The 14,898-nt window shown below is 56.5% G+C and overlaps 1 protein-coding gene across 4 annotated transcripts in view; it reads right to left on the bottom strand.

Annotated features, from left to right (window-relative positions):
- Positions 1 to 3,820: 3,820 nt before the first annotated feature.
- The window catches only part of NXN (nucleoredoxin), a 147,176-nt gene continuing 136,098 nt past the window's right edge, over positions 3,821 to 14,898 (bottom strand). The window contains exons 6-10 of one of the 4 annotated variants that reach the window (XR_004819671.1): positions 10,296 to 10,475; positions 8,459 to 8,583; positions 7,900 to 7,941; positions 6,932 to 7,249; positions 5,295 to 5,427 (exon numbers count right to left, since the gene is read on the bottom strand). Coding sequence is in view for 2 of the 4 variants with exons in the window: in XM_035724456.1 (XP_035580349.1) it covers positions 5,245 to 5,427; positions 7,900 to 7,941; positions 8,459 to 8,583; positions 10,296 to 10,475 (530 nt within the window). In the remaining 2 variants the exon portion in view is untranslated. Of the gene's footprint in view, positions 5,428 to 6,931; positions 7,250 to 7,899; positions 7,942 to 8,458; positions 8,584 to 10,295; positions 10,476 to 14,898 lie in introns of all 4 variants that reach the window. The other 3 variants (XM_035724456.1, XR_004819672.1, XM_035724457.1) reach the window with 3 other exon arrangements.

The following is a 14,898-nucleotide window of genomic DNA, read 5'->3' on the forward strand; positions in this document are numbered from 1 at the left end:
AGGAGTCCAGTGTCTCTCCACAGAGGGCATTCTGCAGGCCACTCATGTTCGGAGGGGCTGAGGGTAAAAGAGACCCATCCAGCTTCTCATTCTCAGCAGGATCTGAAGCCTAGATAGACGTCGGACCAAAAAACTAAGGAGGAATTGGACAGCGGGGAATTTGCTTGCAGCAAGAACAAGTGGCCCACCTTCTTCCTGTGAGTGGAACGTCTGGGAAAGCGCTGGGCAAATGCTGATGTCCCTGGACACCTGCAACTCCGCCTGGGGACCCTCACACCGGTTTGGAGCTTCGGGGCAGGGAGAGCTGCATTGTCCTTTCCTGGCCCCCGGCCCCAGCGGTCAGCTCGCCGGGAGAATCCTGTCGTTAAGACCCAGAGGGTGAGCCAGACCTCCAGGGACGGGTCTCGTTTCACCTGGGACCTCCTACCCCTCGCCCCATGGTTGATAGGAACACCCGATGTCCCCTTCCAAGCTGAGCTGCCTTTAGCTCCACTTTTGTCGTCTTGCCCCACGAAGACCCCAGCAGCAGCACCTCACCCAGGGTCCTGTGACTAGTGGTGAAAGCCACCAGCTGGGCTGCAGGGCCAGGGTGCCCCCCCACCTGGGGCCCAGCCCCTCAGCCCACCCCTCACCGGGAGCAGATCTGGCTGGCTCACTTAAACAATTTTAGGAAACACTCACGTAGACATCTTTAAACTCCAAGAACTTACATTCTGTCTTCATCAGTGAACACACAAAGCTAACAAGCTAGAAGCCAAATGAACGGATGAGCTCTTCATTGCTGTGGGCGACTGGAAGTCTGAACTAGGTTGCCACGTTACATCGGTGCAGCTCAGACGGAGCCCACAAGCCGGGCCGCCCTGGCTGGACTCGAGAAGCCGCAGCCAGGGCCAATGCTCAGAGGCCAAGCGTGACCGAGTCTGAATCCGTTAGAGATGGCATCAGTTCTCTTCCTCCGTTTCTATTGTAGGGAAGCTACCTTCTTCAGCCGAAGCTGCCTGTTTGGAGGGCCCTCCTCAAAGCTGTTGCTACTTCAGAACACAAGAAAGGAACAAGGGTTGGGGGCGCAGGGTGGACAGGGCCACAGCAGGCTCTGGCCTCCCAGCCTCCCTCACCTCTGCAATGGTGGGGCGGCGGGGGGAGGGGGGTGCATACTGACTGCAGACCGGCAGAGTGGCTCCTGATTGGTTGGGGACTTCCTTCCACATCCTGTGATGTCCAAAGGAGATCTCGTTTTTTAGCCCTGGGTCCCAAGATCATGCCTCCTACTGTATCCTAGTTCTAGCCCCTGTGGCTGACTGGCTTGTGTGAGGCATGAGCACCCAGGAATCCAGACTTGGGGCTGCCTGCCTCCTTTGGGCTGCACACTGGCCAACAGGCTTGGGGACAGGCTTCCATGAGTTGGTGGTACATTATTTAATAGAAATTCAACAGTCCTTCAGAACAAGTCCTACCCAACTGCCAGTAACAGACTTCGTGGCTTGGGAAGTATTCCAAACCCCCAAGGGGCTGGGACACATGCCTTAAACAAAGCAGATTTTTTTCATGCTTTCATGTTTGAGGCATGCCTAGGAGATCCTAATGTCCTATTTCCCCCACTAGAAGGAGAAATCCCAGCCATAAGTAGATGCAATATGAAATTTACCTACAAAGCGCCTCCCGTTTCCTGGAAAATATTTCCCGTGCACCATTTACTAACACTGAATAATCAAAAATGACGCTAACAGGGAACAGCCATTTGTCAACAAAGAATTTTCCCTTGGGCAGCCTGCTTTGGATGTAAGTCGTGGGGTGGGCAAAGAGGGATGCAGGTGAAGTGCTTACTTCTACACAGCTGCTTCAGGGAACTTGAAAGACCCCGAGCTCTGGGGCTCCGGGTCAGTCCTCTGTTTACATAGCACCACCCAAAAGAGCCACAGAGGGCCAGTGCGGAAGCTTCCCATGGTCCACATGAGGCCAAGTTCCAGTCCTATGGGGCAAGCATGGGCCTCCCCAGCTTGGCCTGGGGAAATGACTTATGATTAGGCTGTGCCTGCACCTGTGTACCCGGAGGGGGCTGGGCCAGGTGCCTGCTCAGATCTCTCTCAGAGCTACAATCCAAGTGTACAGGCGCATGTGCGCGCGCGCGCACACACACACACACACACACACACACACACACACACACACACACACACACACGGTATTCTCCCTAAGCTGACACACACACACACACACACAGAGAAACACACACACGGTGTTCTCCCTAAGCTGATACCTGATTGGGTCCCGCTGATCTGATCTTGGACCATGGTTCTGTCTCTAGATCACTGCAGAACTCCACTGGCTACCCTGGAACGAGGCTACCCTGGAAAAAGGCGGCAGGAGGACAGAACAGCTTTTTTGTGTCTTTAATTAGGCAAGAGGCAAAAACAAAGTCTGGCTGAAAACTACCACTTGAAGCTTGGCTGATGCCAAAACAGTACTGGCTCCCTGTGCTTGGAGAAGTGAGAGCCACTGAATTTGAGGACACACTTAGAGATGGTGGGTGGGTGGGTGGAGGCAGGCAGCCACCTCACTCCTGGAAAGGAAGCTTTGGTTGCGCCCTGGCATTCAGCACTGCCCACTGTACATACCAATTCCAAACACATACCCTTTTTTTCTTAACCAGATCTTTATTGTTAGGGACAGGTAAAAAAAAATCTCATCTCTGTTGTGGAAATGGGTAGAATCAGATCTGGAGGTCATTGTGGCAAGCACAAGATCTGGAACCCCAGGATGGCATTTTTACAGCCCACCTTCCTGCCTCAACCTGCTGGGGCGCGGGTTTCCCTTGTTGCTGACGGAAGCCCTTGAAGAGATCACAGCCGGGGTTTTAACCTGCTTCCAATTAGTGACAAGAATTAAGGTATTTTGTAGCCGCTTAGTGGGAATTAGGAAGCCACCCACTTCGTCTGCATCAAGAACTTTTAGGATCTCTGGCACCATTGAGACAGGATTTTGCTGGCATTGGTAAAGTGGTCCTCCCCCAGCGTTTCCCCTCAAAGCCGCCACATAAACCTAAAGCTTTTTTGTAGTAAACCTTCCCCTGATCCTAACCTACACACTCACTCTAAGGGGGGAATTCTGGTGGCAGGGAGCCGTAGTTCAGTCAGCGCCGTAAGGCCAGAGGACAATCACAGATGACCTAATTTTTCTGCTGCAGGGACTTACAGGGACCCCTCACTGGACTCTGTTCCTTATGCACCAGAAGAGAAGTAGTTGCTGAGAGAGACCACTTTTCCTCCAAGGCTGTCATGATATGGGACACAGGCAGAAATCCAAAGAAACCCATCTTCCAAGTGAGGTGGAGCTCACCTTGTCCCTGCATCCACCGCACACCCGGAGGAGACACAGGCAGGGTTTCCAGAGAAGCCCCTAGCCCAGGCTAGAGCTAGGGCTGAGGGTCTCCAGCTATTGCCCGTTCTTCACAGGGAGACCTGCGTGGGATTCCTCGTTTCTGCAACTGGCCTCCTTGGGCTTCAGAGCACTTGCTCCCCCTATGGGGAGGGAATGAGCGCCAGTGTCCACAAGGAGGCCTGTGACCGGAGAATCCACCCTCCGCCAGCACAAGTGGAACCAGGAGAGATGGCAGCCAGAGCTCCGGCAGGGATCTGCCTCTGGTGCTCTAAGCCAAAGGAACTCCTCGGCTTCAGGCGACCAGTTCTCGATAATTCTGGAACACAGCTACTAAGGTAGCCAAAGAAAGTCAAGAGGATCTTGTATGCTCCCCCCCAACCCCCTCCCCAGAGCCCAGCACTACAAGCAAAAAGATCTGTCATTAAGCACAGGAAAGGCCAAGTCGTTGATAATGTCCAGAGATGCCTGCTTTATTTCTTACTAGGTAGTTGCATTTCAGGCTTACGCCATCAAGTAACTAATTACCAACTAACTTTGTGCCTCTGAACTACTCATCAACAATCCAATTCAGCAAGGAGCAGTGGTGTCAACAGCTGGTGGGGGGCCGGGTTTTCCAAATCGGTGGTCTTGGCTGACAAGTGGAGCCAAGGGTAAGGCCTGTGATCGTATGAAAGACCCTAACACCTGGTTGAGAGAGGCCCAAACCCCGTGAACCCCAGGCAAAGCCCTCCACCCCAAGTGCCAAGGACACAACTGTTATTGTCCTTCTGTGGGAGCCAAGCTACTGGAGCCTAGCCGAGGGGATCCAAGGCCTACTTTTAGTGGACACGTCCTCTGCTCCCACTGCCACCCTACGACACAGCTCCTTGTGCTGGTTCTTAGGGAAAAGCTAGGCTTCTGGCAATTTCTTGTCTCTTTTTAGTTCTGCTTTGAAAAGAAAAGAGGGATGACGGGTAACCAAAGGCGGACACAGGCACCTGGGCAAAGCCGCAGTGGCCCCAGGCCCCGAGCCAGAGGTCTGCGCTCTCCTCTAAGGACACAGCGCTGGGTGCCTCTCGGGAAGCTGTCCAAGGGGGAAGAATTCATCAACAAAATTCCAAGACAGTAGAGGCTGTTCGTATGAGAAGGCAGAAACTTGGAGAAGGTAAGATCCAGGAAGAAAGACGTAAGGAAAACACGAGAAGCTCTTTCTTATCACGTGGTAGGAGCTCAGAAGAAGCAGTTACTACATGAATCATTACCAGAGCTACTGTTTCTCCCAAGAAGGAACACGAGCTTCCTTCGCGATCTTGCGATCCCCTGGCCCGAGAACTGACTGCCCAGCTGGTATTTTTCCCTCACAACAGGATAGACGGACTCACTTAGGAGAAAGGCCGTTCCCGCCAGCAGCTCCGAGCCGAGGCCTCGCGAGCCCGAGGCCCTTTCCCTGCTCCACCCGCACGTACGGACGTGCGTCACTGCGCCGGGCCCGGGCCCTGCGTGCCGTGCGGACGCCGGGGGCGGGGCCAGAGCGCCGGGGCGCCGTCCCTTCACGCTCGCTCGGCACAGGACCAGCGGGTACGTACTGCACCGAGAGCCAGCGACCGGGAGCGCGCTGCAGTCCTGGTTCTGGCCGGGTTCTGCCAGCCCCGTGGGTCCCAAGCAGAGCCTCCAGACACGGTGGGTTCTTGTGCTGCGGAGAGGCTGTGCACCTTAGGGTGCTGGCTGAGGAGTTAATGCAGAAAACAAGGCACCACAGAGAGGTTGGACACTTGGGTTGTGTGATTCGGGACACGCTGGAAAAGTCCAAGGGTGGAGGGAAGGAAGGGGAGGAGGAAGAGGAGAAGACCGAGTTTTAAATAACGTCTCCTGAGGCTGGAGCCCCCCCTAGATGGGCTCTGGTTTGAGCTTTTCTGCTAGGAAGTCATTCACAAAGGCCTCCACAATGGCGGGGGTGATCTCCTCCACGTCCATCACGTACTTGGCCCGGGCCGACATGTCCAGAATGGTGAGCAAAGGGGCAGCCTCGGGCAGGTTGGTGTAATCGCGCAGGGAGTCAGTCATGTCATCCTGGAAGTCACCAGAGGGAAAGAAAACGAGTAAGTCTTCCAGAAAGAGGATAGAGTCCCCCCCCCCACCCCCGTCCCCTCCGACGGCATGGAAAGCCGCCACTCAAGTGCCCCGAAGAGTGGGTGGCCCTCCGGGAAAGATGGACTCTCAGAACAGGGAGCAGTGGACTCGACCCTGCCTTGGAGGATTCTCTCTGCATCTCCCCAGACCACCAGACAAGTCCTCTCTCTTCATTAGCACAAAAGCAACTTCAACGTGTCCTCTGCTTGCTAACAATGTGTTGTCCTTTAATGACTTCCTTTTGCCATTACCTCTCAATTATTTGCAGCCCCACTGTGGATGTCTGAGGCCAGTCTCGACTTCCAGCTCTGGAATGATGTGAACAGAAACGGCTCACTGTCCCCACCCCACCCCTGAGGTTCAGGGGGGCAGGAGGTGCACAGTCAGTTCTGAAGACAGGGCTCCTGAAGCTGCCACAGGTGCCTGTACTGATCATACATTCCCACGGACTGTCCAGGTGAATTTCCCTTATTAAGGATAAAAGCAAACCCAGAAATCCAAAGACTAGTGGAAGAGTTTGTAAGGGAGCAACGATCTGAGATTACCTCTCAGGCTACCGTCCCCCCCATTTGGTAGAGAGCAGGTGACGGACTCCATACACCCACCCAGAGGCTAGGTCACTATAAAACACACGCAGCCTTCTGAACTGGATGAAGACCCAAGTGCCTCTGCACAGGAAGGGCTTGGGGCATCCTGGCCTTAAATGCTGGCGAGCAGGAGGCACGAAATCTACCACTCACTGGTTTCTCAGACAAAAAAAAACAAACCAAAAACCATTCCTTTCTCAAAGGGCAGATCTTTAGGCAGATGATTAGAAATGGCATACACTTCCGGCAATGATGGGTGATTCAGCATCTGTGGCACTGTTGACCCCACCCAGGCCCTCCGTGTGGGTTAATAAATGATCTTCATGATAAATCAGAGGGGAGGCACCTGGACGACGACGGCTGTACATCGAATTCCCATTAGGAGGCCTGGGCCAAGCTGAGCACAGTGCTGGGCCCCTCCCCTCTCCCTCGGAGCAAACCACAGGGAGATGAATTTTAACGGCTACTAAGGCTTCAGATGGGATGACTTCTGCCTGTCTGAGCAGGGGGGATCACGACAAACACCCTTAGCCCTGGGAGGAGTGGGAGAGGGCCAGAGTCCTGGCTCAGAGGTGCCCCGTCGGTGCTCGATGACCCAGCACCCCGCGCCCATCCCCTTCCATGCCACCTGGCTTCTGAGCATGAGGCCAGAGAATTGGACCAAGAGAGCTGCCGAGGTCAGGAGCCCAGGTGAAGTGCACAGGAAGGACACGACAGCCAGGCGAGGAGCTGGACAGTGGATGACTCTGTCAGACCCTCCTCTGTCCTGGTGCAGGCATCCTGCCCCCCAGGGCCTGGCCACCTGCCAGACCACGTGGACAGAGGAGTGAGAACACTACTTATGGAGTCTTACTGACCTCACATTCAGTCTTCTGCACCCCCTACTAAACGTGTGGCTTTGATAAGTCACTTCTGTGAGCCCAGGCCTTGTCCCCTGTAAAATGGATTCAAGAACGGCTCACATGGGGCAGGTGCAAGCCAGCAGGTGAGTCGGCAAGGATGCACACCCCGGCCGGCCGACCAGAGCTGGGAGCAGACCTGAGAGCTGTCTGGCTCTCTCCAAGCCTCGCTTTCCTCATCTGTGAAACAGAATGACGCCATTCCCAGTCCGAGAGGTGAGGAGCAAATGGGAGGGTGCCGGTGATGCTCGGCTTGCTGCCTGGTGCATAGAAGACCTGCAAATGCGCCTTTTCAGCCATGTTCCTAATGCACTTACTGGAGCTCCCCAGCCCCAACCCTGCCCCTGGCTTGGCCCCTTCTGTTCCACACCCATCTTTTCTCTCACAGCCATTTGAAAGGGGTTAGAGTTTAATATATTCAGAGCGGCTTCCATTTGTGCTTTGTGTGGAGCAGGCTTGTATAGCCCCAAGGCAGGGCCCTGTGAACCTGCTTTGTTCCCTCCACCCCACAGCAGAGCAGGGTAACTTCAGCTGCCTGCGAGGGGGCCCGAAGGGCCCGGCAGGGCTTAGCAGGGGTGGCTATTGAAGAGGTGATGAATGGGTGGTCATTCAGGGTGTCTGGCTGCGCTGCCTCTCGGGGGAACCAAATAGCACAGCATGAAATGAGTGCAGGACTCTGACCAACTGGGGATGCAGATGGGTGGAAACAGGGCAGGGGGCTTCCAAAAGCGTGTCTGTCAATAACCAGCTTCTGGCCGGCACCCGGCGGTGGGGGGGCGGGTGGCGGAGCATGCGTGGACGGGCTTCCTGGGGGTGGGGACTGAGTCAGAGCGGCGACAGCCATCTTGCAGGGATCCCCGCGTCAGCAGGATAGAGGCTCCTGCACCTGTGGGAGGTGGCCCCAGCTGAGCGCCCGGCCTTCTCACCCTGTGAGAATTCCTCTGTGCATGTCCATCCCAGCTGGAGGCCTGCAAGGGACAGGCCTGGGGTGAAAAGAGATTGGGACAGCAGCAGTGTCCAACCTCAGCACCCTCTCCCGGGCTGGCTGGAGACATGCTGGTCTGAGCTGTGGATGCCTGCCATGGGAAGAGCCCACTTTGCAGGCCAGGGCCAAGGGACTAGCCAAGCAGACGCTTTGTAAAGCGTCCAGGGCCTGGTCCGGACCCAGCCAGGAGGGAGGGAGTGCTGATGACCATCTCTGTGGCTGCCACTCTTCCTAGCAGCCTGGGCGGGTAGAGGTGCAAGAGGCAGCCCCTCCCTGAGAGGGCACCCTGCGGCTCTGAGTGGCAAACAAGGGAGGAATGTACAGCAGCGACACGAAATGGTTTTCTGTGCGGGATGACACACCTTTTCATGCCACACCTGTCTGTGGGTTCTCCACCCCACATCCCGGGGCTCCTTCAAACATCCCCTAGTGCCGCATCACTCCTGTCCCAAAAGTTGGCCCGCTGAGCAGCCAGCGGGCCAGGTCCCAGCAGCACTCACCTCCCCCGCCACAAAGAACAGAAGTGGCGCCTCCTCCTCTTTGGCTTTGTACTTGGCAATGATCTTCTCGGCTATTGGCTGGATCAGCTGCTTGGCTGCCTCAGACTCCCCATCATCCTCAGAATCTGTAATGGAGAGAGAGAGACACAAGAGGCACTGGTCTGTGGAGCAGATGGAGTGGCGCCCCCTGAGGGAGCTGGGTCCTGGGCCTGAAATGCCCATCTGGGCAGCCCCTGAATGGAAACCAGATTTCCCCTGGGACACAGGCCTCGCCTCCGGGGTACGGGAGGGTGTGTCTGCGGCGCATGGGCACCACCGCATTGGGCTCCTCCCCGAGTGTCACTAATACTCCAGGCGCCACGATTCTTTCCACCGAATTCTGCACAAACTGGCCTTGGAAGCTGAGCTTCCCCAAGGCCAGGACCTGAGGCCCTTGTAGTTTTTCTCTCAATCACAGAGCCAAAGAACGACCTCGGATCTGACTTCCTGCTGAAAATGGCAGAAGGGGTGGTGGCGGGGGGTCAGGACTGCAGTCCTGTCAGCAGCTTTGTGGCAGTGGGGTGACACCGGGACCCCTGGAAAGCCAACTTCACGGCTGGCCGGACTCGCCTGGGAGGGGATGGACTGCCTGCCCAGGTGCCCCAGAGCCCCCTTTAGTCATTTCTTGCCTCCAGTGAAAGAGCAGCGTGGGGGCAGTCACACTTCGGGGCCCTGGGGCTCACTCCTGCAGGACCCTGTAACCCAGAACGAGAGCAACTGCCCGGGCGGCAAAGCGGGGAAGGGGAGGCAGGCAGCAGGATTTTCGCCCAGCAATGCCCCACTGCCCCCCGCAGCGTGCAGACGCAGCAGGACGTATTCCTGATCCACATCTAACCCACTCTGCGATGCTGGGAACTCGCTTTGCCTCTCTGGGACCTCCTTACCAACATCTACAGAGGCCCAGTGAGATGCAACTGTCCCCCAGTTCGGGACTATTTCCCAGAGGCCCCGGGGTGTGGGTGTGTGAGCCAGCGGCCAGCAGCAAAGCCCCGAGGACAAGGACTCCCCAAGGCCATCTTTCCCCAGGAGACCTCTGTTCTCCGAGCACAGGGGCCAGTCTGCAAGTCAGTTTGTGTAAGAATTCCCGTGAGTCTGCATATTGGCGCCCCTTGTGGGGGCCCCCACACCAGACTTCCAGAGCACCTCCCTTACCAACCCCATCAGTCTAGGTGGGTATGGCGGCATCTCAGCCTTGGTCCTAGGACCCCAAACTATTCTGAGCTGGAGCTGAGTAACACGTCCCAAGGCAGAAGGTGAGGTGGCCCTTGGCCAGCAGTCACTCCGTTTGCAAAAGGAACAGGGGTCATCCCACAGGGCTGCAGGGAGCCTGGAGTGGACGTTCTGGCGTCTTCTGCCCCGCAGAGCAGTCACCCACTGAGCAGAGAGCGAGCCGACTGAGAGGGGCACCCGGCCACAGAGATGCTGCCCTGAGGCTGGGGGCGGGGGGCCTTCGCCCAAGGGGGCCTGGCCCCTGCAGCTGCTGTGCTCGCTGCCTGCCTCCTTCCAACAATGGGTCTGGTCGTGGGGGCCGGGCTCCCGCCTGACCTATTCTTCTCAGCTGGCAGTCCAGGAAGGCAAAAACAGCGGCAGCTCCCAGAACCCCTCCCGCAGGGGCAGAGCCATGAATAAATCATTGGGGTCAGAAGCAAGACTGCTGGGAGAGACAAAGGCCCAGGCTTGGCATTGTTGGTGACAGAAAGAAGCTGCAGGGACGGACATCCCCCCCCCCCCCCGCCCCACACACACACAAGAGGTCCGTGGTGTCCAGCCCACCCTGGGGCTCCTGCGGGCTTCCTACCTACAAACAGGACGAGGCAGGGGCCCTCGTTGAGCTGCACGGCGTTGGAGTCGGAGAGCTCCAGCACGGGCTTGGGGTGCCACGGGAACTCCCTGCAGTCCTCATCGTTCAGCACCTCCACACGCCCCTGCCGCGTGATCACCTCCCCCTGGGGGTCCAGCACGATGAGGGTGGGGATGCCTGCAAGGGAAAGAGAGCTCACTTGAGAGTCCGGAAGTGCCGGGGGTGCTGGGCTGGATTCCAGGCTCAGCCACTGAACAGCCACAGGACTCCCTTGCGACTTCTGACTTCTACGGGGAAGCCGGCAACTCACTTCCCCTCTCCAGGCCTCAGCATCCTGCAATGTGGTGAATGTGCGACAGTTCCCTCCTCCCACTTTGTAAAGATCAACGAGGGGGTGCATTTAAAGAACTTGGCATGGGGTCTTGGCACATAGAAGCACTCAATAAATCCTCAAGAGATCTCAAGCAGAAGACACCCCTGCCACCTGCAGGGGACCTAAAACCTAACCGATGTGGTGTGAAAACACCCTCCCAAGCCAGCACAGATCAACCTGGGCAGTGGGTGTCCGCACACAGGCAGGCCACCCCACCAGTGGGAGCAAAGGGGCCAGAGGAGGGGAGGAGCCTGGGGCAGGGGCTGCACACAACAGGGGACAGCTGGCTGCCGGTGAGCCCGCGACCCCACCCCCATCTTCAGCCCTGCTGCCTGGGGAGGTTCTAGTACCCGCTCTGAGGGGGGACAGTCCCTGGAGGGAGCGTGCTGACTTTAGAGTCTGGGGCTGGAGTAAGAAGTGCGACACAGAACTCTGGGCAACCCACACACATCCCCAACCATAAAGCCCCAAGTGAAAAAACAGAGAAAACCCCATCCTGGGTTACGGTGGCATTTGGAATTTCTACCTCCTTGCTCTTTGTACCCCATTGCCCACTGTCTCTCCCCCAGCCAGGGTCCCCCCTACCAACCACAGCCCTTAGCCACGGCTCTGCCCTTTTGGAGACACTTGTCTCTCCACTGGCAGCAGCTCCCCTCCCCCCAACCCCCCCACCCCACCCCCAACCAGCCACCTCTCCTCTGGAGCTGACCAGAGCTTTAATTTTATATGGGCCAGTGAAAGCCACAGCAATTTAATATTTATAGATTCCAAAGTATTCAGTGATAATTTGCTCCACTGACATTTCACTTCTCTGTGGGGGGGGGGGGGGAGGGGACAGGTATTGAGGGACCAGGAAAATGGCCCTAGTGTTTTGTAACCTGGCGCGGCTGCTGGCGCAGCAGGCATGCAGTGGTGGGCCTGTCTTCAGAAGGATTTAAACAAGTCCATTATGTTCACACCTATTAGAAGGAAGTGGCTTGGCGTGTTGGAGAACAGGTCCAGAGAGAAAAGGGCTCCGGAGAACTGTCATTCCCACCGCATCATGTACAGACGCGGGCAGCCGGGGCTCCTGGGGGCTTTTAGGACATTCTCAGGGCCGGCCAGGCCTCCTGAGTTGTGTGTCACACAGAGCACAAGAGACTTGGGGCCTTTCCAGCCTCATCCTTAGAGCTGCATGCCAGCCTCCAGAGTCTGCGCTCCCCATCCCCGAGGATGCAGCTGGGCGCCGCAACAGGCCAGCCGGCTGTGGGCCAGTGCCTCCCATTGCCGCGCCCCATCTCAAATTTGCTTTGGCGAAGTCCTTTCATCAGAGGTGCTGTGCTTCCGACTGGGCAAATCCAAGCGTGGGGTTAAAGCGGGGCCTGCCCACGGCTACGGTTAGAGCAGTGGGCCTGTTTGTAGCCCAGACATGGGATGCTGAGTTGGTCTGTGGAAGACAAGCAGGCCGAGGACAGAGAAGGGAAGAAAAGTAAAACCTGCAGGCAAAGAAACCCACTTGGTTTCTGGCTTGGTGCCTCAGTTTCTCCAAGGGACTCCTTTCTAAGGGGCCTTCTCGCTTACCATGGCTGCGGCCTCTCTGAAGTCCTTGCTGGTGGGGACCGGCAGGACATGAAGCGCCCAGCTGGCTGCTGAGGGGGCCACAGCTGATTCCACCAAGGAACAGCATCCCTGGGCCTTGGCTTTCCCCAGCCCTTCCCCGCAGCTGCACAAAAGCAAAGTCCCCACCCGTATCTGTGCTCTGAGCACCAAAGGCCACGTCGAAGAGCCCAAGAGAACAAGGTGTGTGTGCCTGTGGTGCAGGAACAGAAAGCAAGTGGGTACAATAAGCCCAGTCAGGCATCAGCCCGGAGAGGCCCCTCTCAGGCACGTGCCCTGGGCCAGGCCCCCTTGCCAGCACCCAATCTTGGCTTGGCTTGGCCCTAGAGCCCTAAGTGTGTGTGCTTTCGTCCAGGGATGAGCCGCAGGAAGAACAGGAGCGCCGTGTCTCCGCACATCTGCCCGGTGCTGGCACGGCCACGCTACTTCCTTACTCCCCATAACAGACGGCCCCGGATGGCCAAGTCACCCACCTAAGGTCATCGGGCCGCAAGTGGCCATGCTGAGACAGGAGCCCTGGTCTGCCTGTTGTTTTTTGACCCGGCCAATGTGGATGGGGGCTCTCGCAAGTAGGGCAAGTAGGCGAGGGAAGGCCCCCCGCATCCACAGCTTTCTGCACTTCCTCCTCTTCTTCTTCAAGGCCACGTGGAGGGAGGCTAGGGCTGCCACCCCTCTTCCCTCTCCTCCCCGCAGCAAGCATTCCCCGCTCCCCTCCCTTGAAGCAGGTTCCCCAAAGCAGAGCCTTCTGAGGAGAAAATAGGGCAAAGCCTCTAATGGGAAACTGAAAGGGAATGGAAAATTTCTAATCGATGCCATTGTACAAAATAACTTCCACGCTGGCGAGGGGCTTCTCTGAAGGGAATGCAAAGGGAGGATCTCATCTCTGCCTGAGCTTGTTGGCTCCCAGCTGGGATGGCCGGGATGGCTGAGGCAAAGTACAGGGAGAATTCTAAGGAAGACCCAGGCCCCCCCCGCCCCCACTTAACTTCTTAGAGCCTCATTTCCACAGCTGTCACAGGGGGGTGGAGACAGTCTCCTTCTCTTACTGAGTGTTGTGAGGAATGAACAAGATGACAAGTACAAAATGCTGAAAGCAGAGTATCTGGTGTACGATGAGTACTCCATCAATACTAGCTCTTCTTTTAAAGAAGTTCATTATTATTAGTTTTGGTCATCCCTGGGTTATTTGGCTCATGGGAAGGCAGAGGTATAGAAGACTGGTGCCTTGGTCTAGTGAGATAGACAGCAACCTCCGTGCTGGCTGGAGGAAGTTAGCTAAGGAAACAGAATGCAGAGACAATGTCCACGCTGCAGCGAGCGTTCCAGGAACTGCGTTATGTCTACCACACGTGGGGTTGGCGTTCTTTCACTCGCACCATCCCAAGCTTAACGCTCGGGGGAAGAACATAACACGCCCCCGCTCCTCGAGGGAGCTTCTACCTCAAGCCCCCTGCCCTGGGGAGCTGGGCTGGACCACAAGCAGTGCCTAAGAGTCCCCTTCATGGTCTCCCTCGAAACCTGCAGAAGAAAGAGCAAGGCCAAAAAGCCTGCTCCCAACGGTTTCCTCCTGGGAGGAGCCTGTGAGTCTTTAAAACAGTCTCAAAGCCATGTGTCCTGAGCCTGTCCTACAGGCAGTGTGGGGCTTTTCAGCTGCCGGGAAGGAGGTTTCGAAGGAGGTGGCAGTGGTGGGGCCTGCGGCCGGGAAGCGCCGTCATACAGCACTCTGGGCCGCCGGACAGCAGCTGGGCAGGGCTGTCACCCCGAGGGCTTTCTTCCTCTGCTTCTAGACAGCCACAGGATCTGAGGGGGCTGGCAGTTGTCATGCAAAGACTGCTGGGAGCTGGAAGAGAAATGGAGGAAAAGCAGCCCCTCATCAGGAAGAGCAGGTGAGGGTGCACGGCAGGGCAACATGCGTGATCCCAGCATGGAGACTAGAGCAAGGTGGAAATGGTTTGTAATATGTCGTTAGGTAGGAAGTAGAGAATACCCAGCACTGTGTGTACGATTACAGCTCTGGGTAAGTATGTATGCTTGTGGACAGAGACCAAAAGGGACTCAGAACAGGAAAAACAAGTGTGGAGTAAGGCAGGAATGTGGGTGAAGAGATACAGATTTGAGTTGTCTTAGGCAGTGTTACGATAAATGTGTACTAGCTTAAACAGAAGTGGAGGGCAGTCGGGCGGGGACGCATACACAGGCCACGCCTTGGCCACACCGCTTGCCACTTTCCCTCTGCACTGCCTGCTGACTGCCCCAAACCAGCCCTTGCCTGGAGAGCTCAGGGAGGGAGAGGGCGGCTGGTCTGGGTGGCAAAACTCGGGAGAATCGCAAGGCAAGGTGCAGGGATGGCTCTGGCCTACTTGAACTTGGCCCACAAGCCCGCAAGCTGCTTGGACATGTGTCTGCGTCGGGAGGCACAAAGACATTTATGGCACTGTTCTTGTGATACAGAGAAACCAGACACAACCAAGTGTCCATCGACAGGGTAACAGCTACGTAAACTGTGGTCCAGTCGCGCAGTGAAACTCTTTTCGGCACTGAAGAGAAATGAACCAGAGATCAGTATCAACAAGGAGAAATCTTGAACGTACAATGTTTAGTGAGAAAAGCAAGCTATAGAATGATATTACA

The sequence above is a fragment of the Zalophus californianus genome, chromosome 16 (genome assembly GCF_009762305.2).
Source record: "Zalophus californianus isolate mZalCal1 chromosome 16, mZalCal1.pri.v2, whole genome shotgun sequence".
NCBI lineage: Eukaryota > Metazoa > Chordata > Mammalia > Carnivora > Otariidae > Zalophus > Zalophus californianus.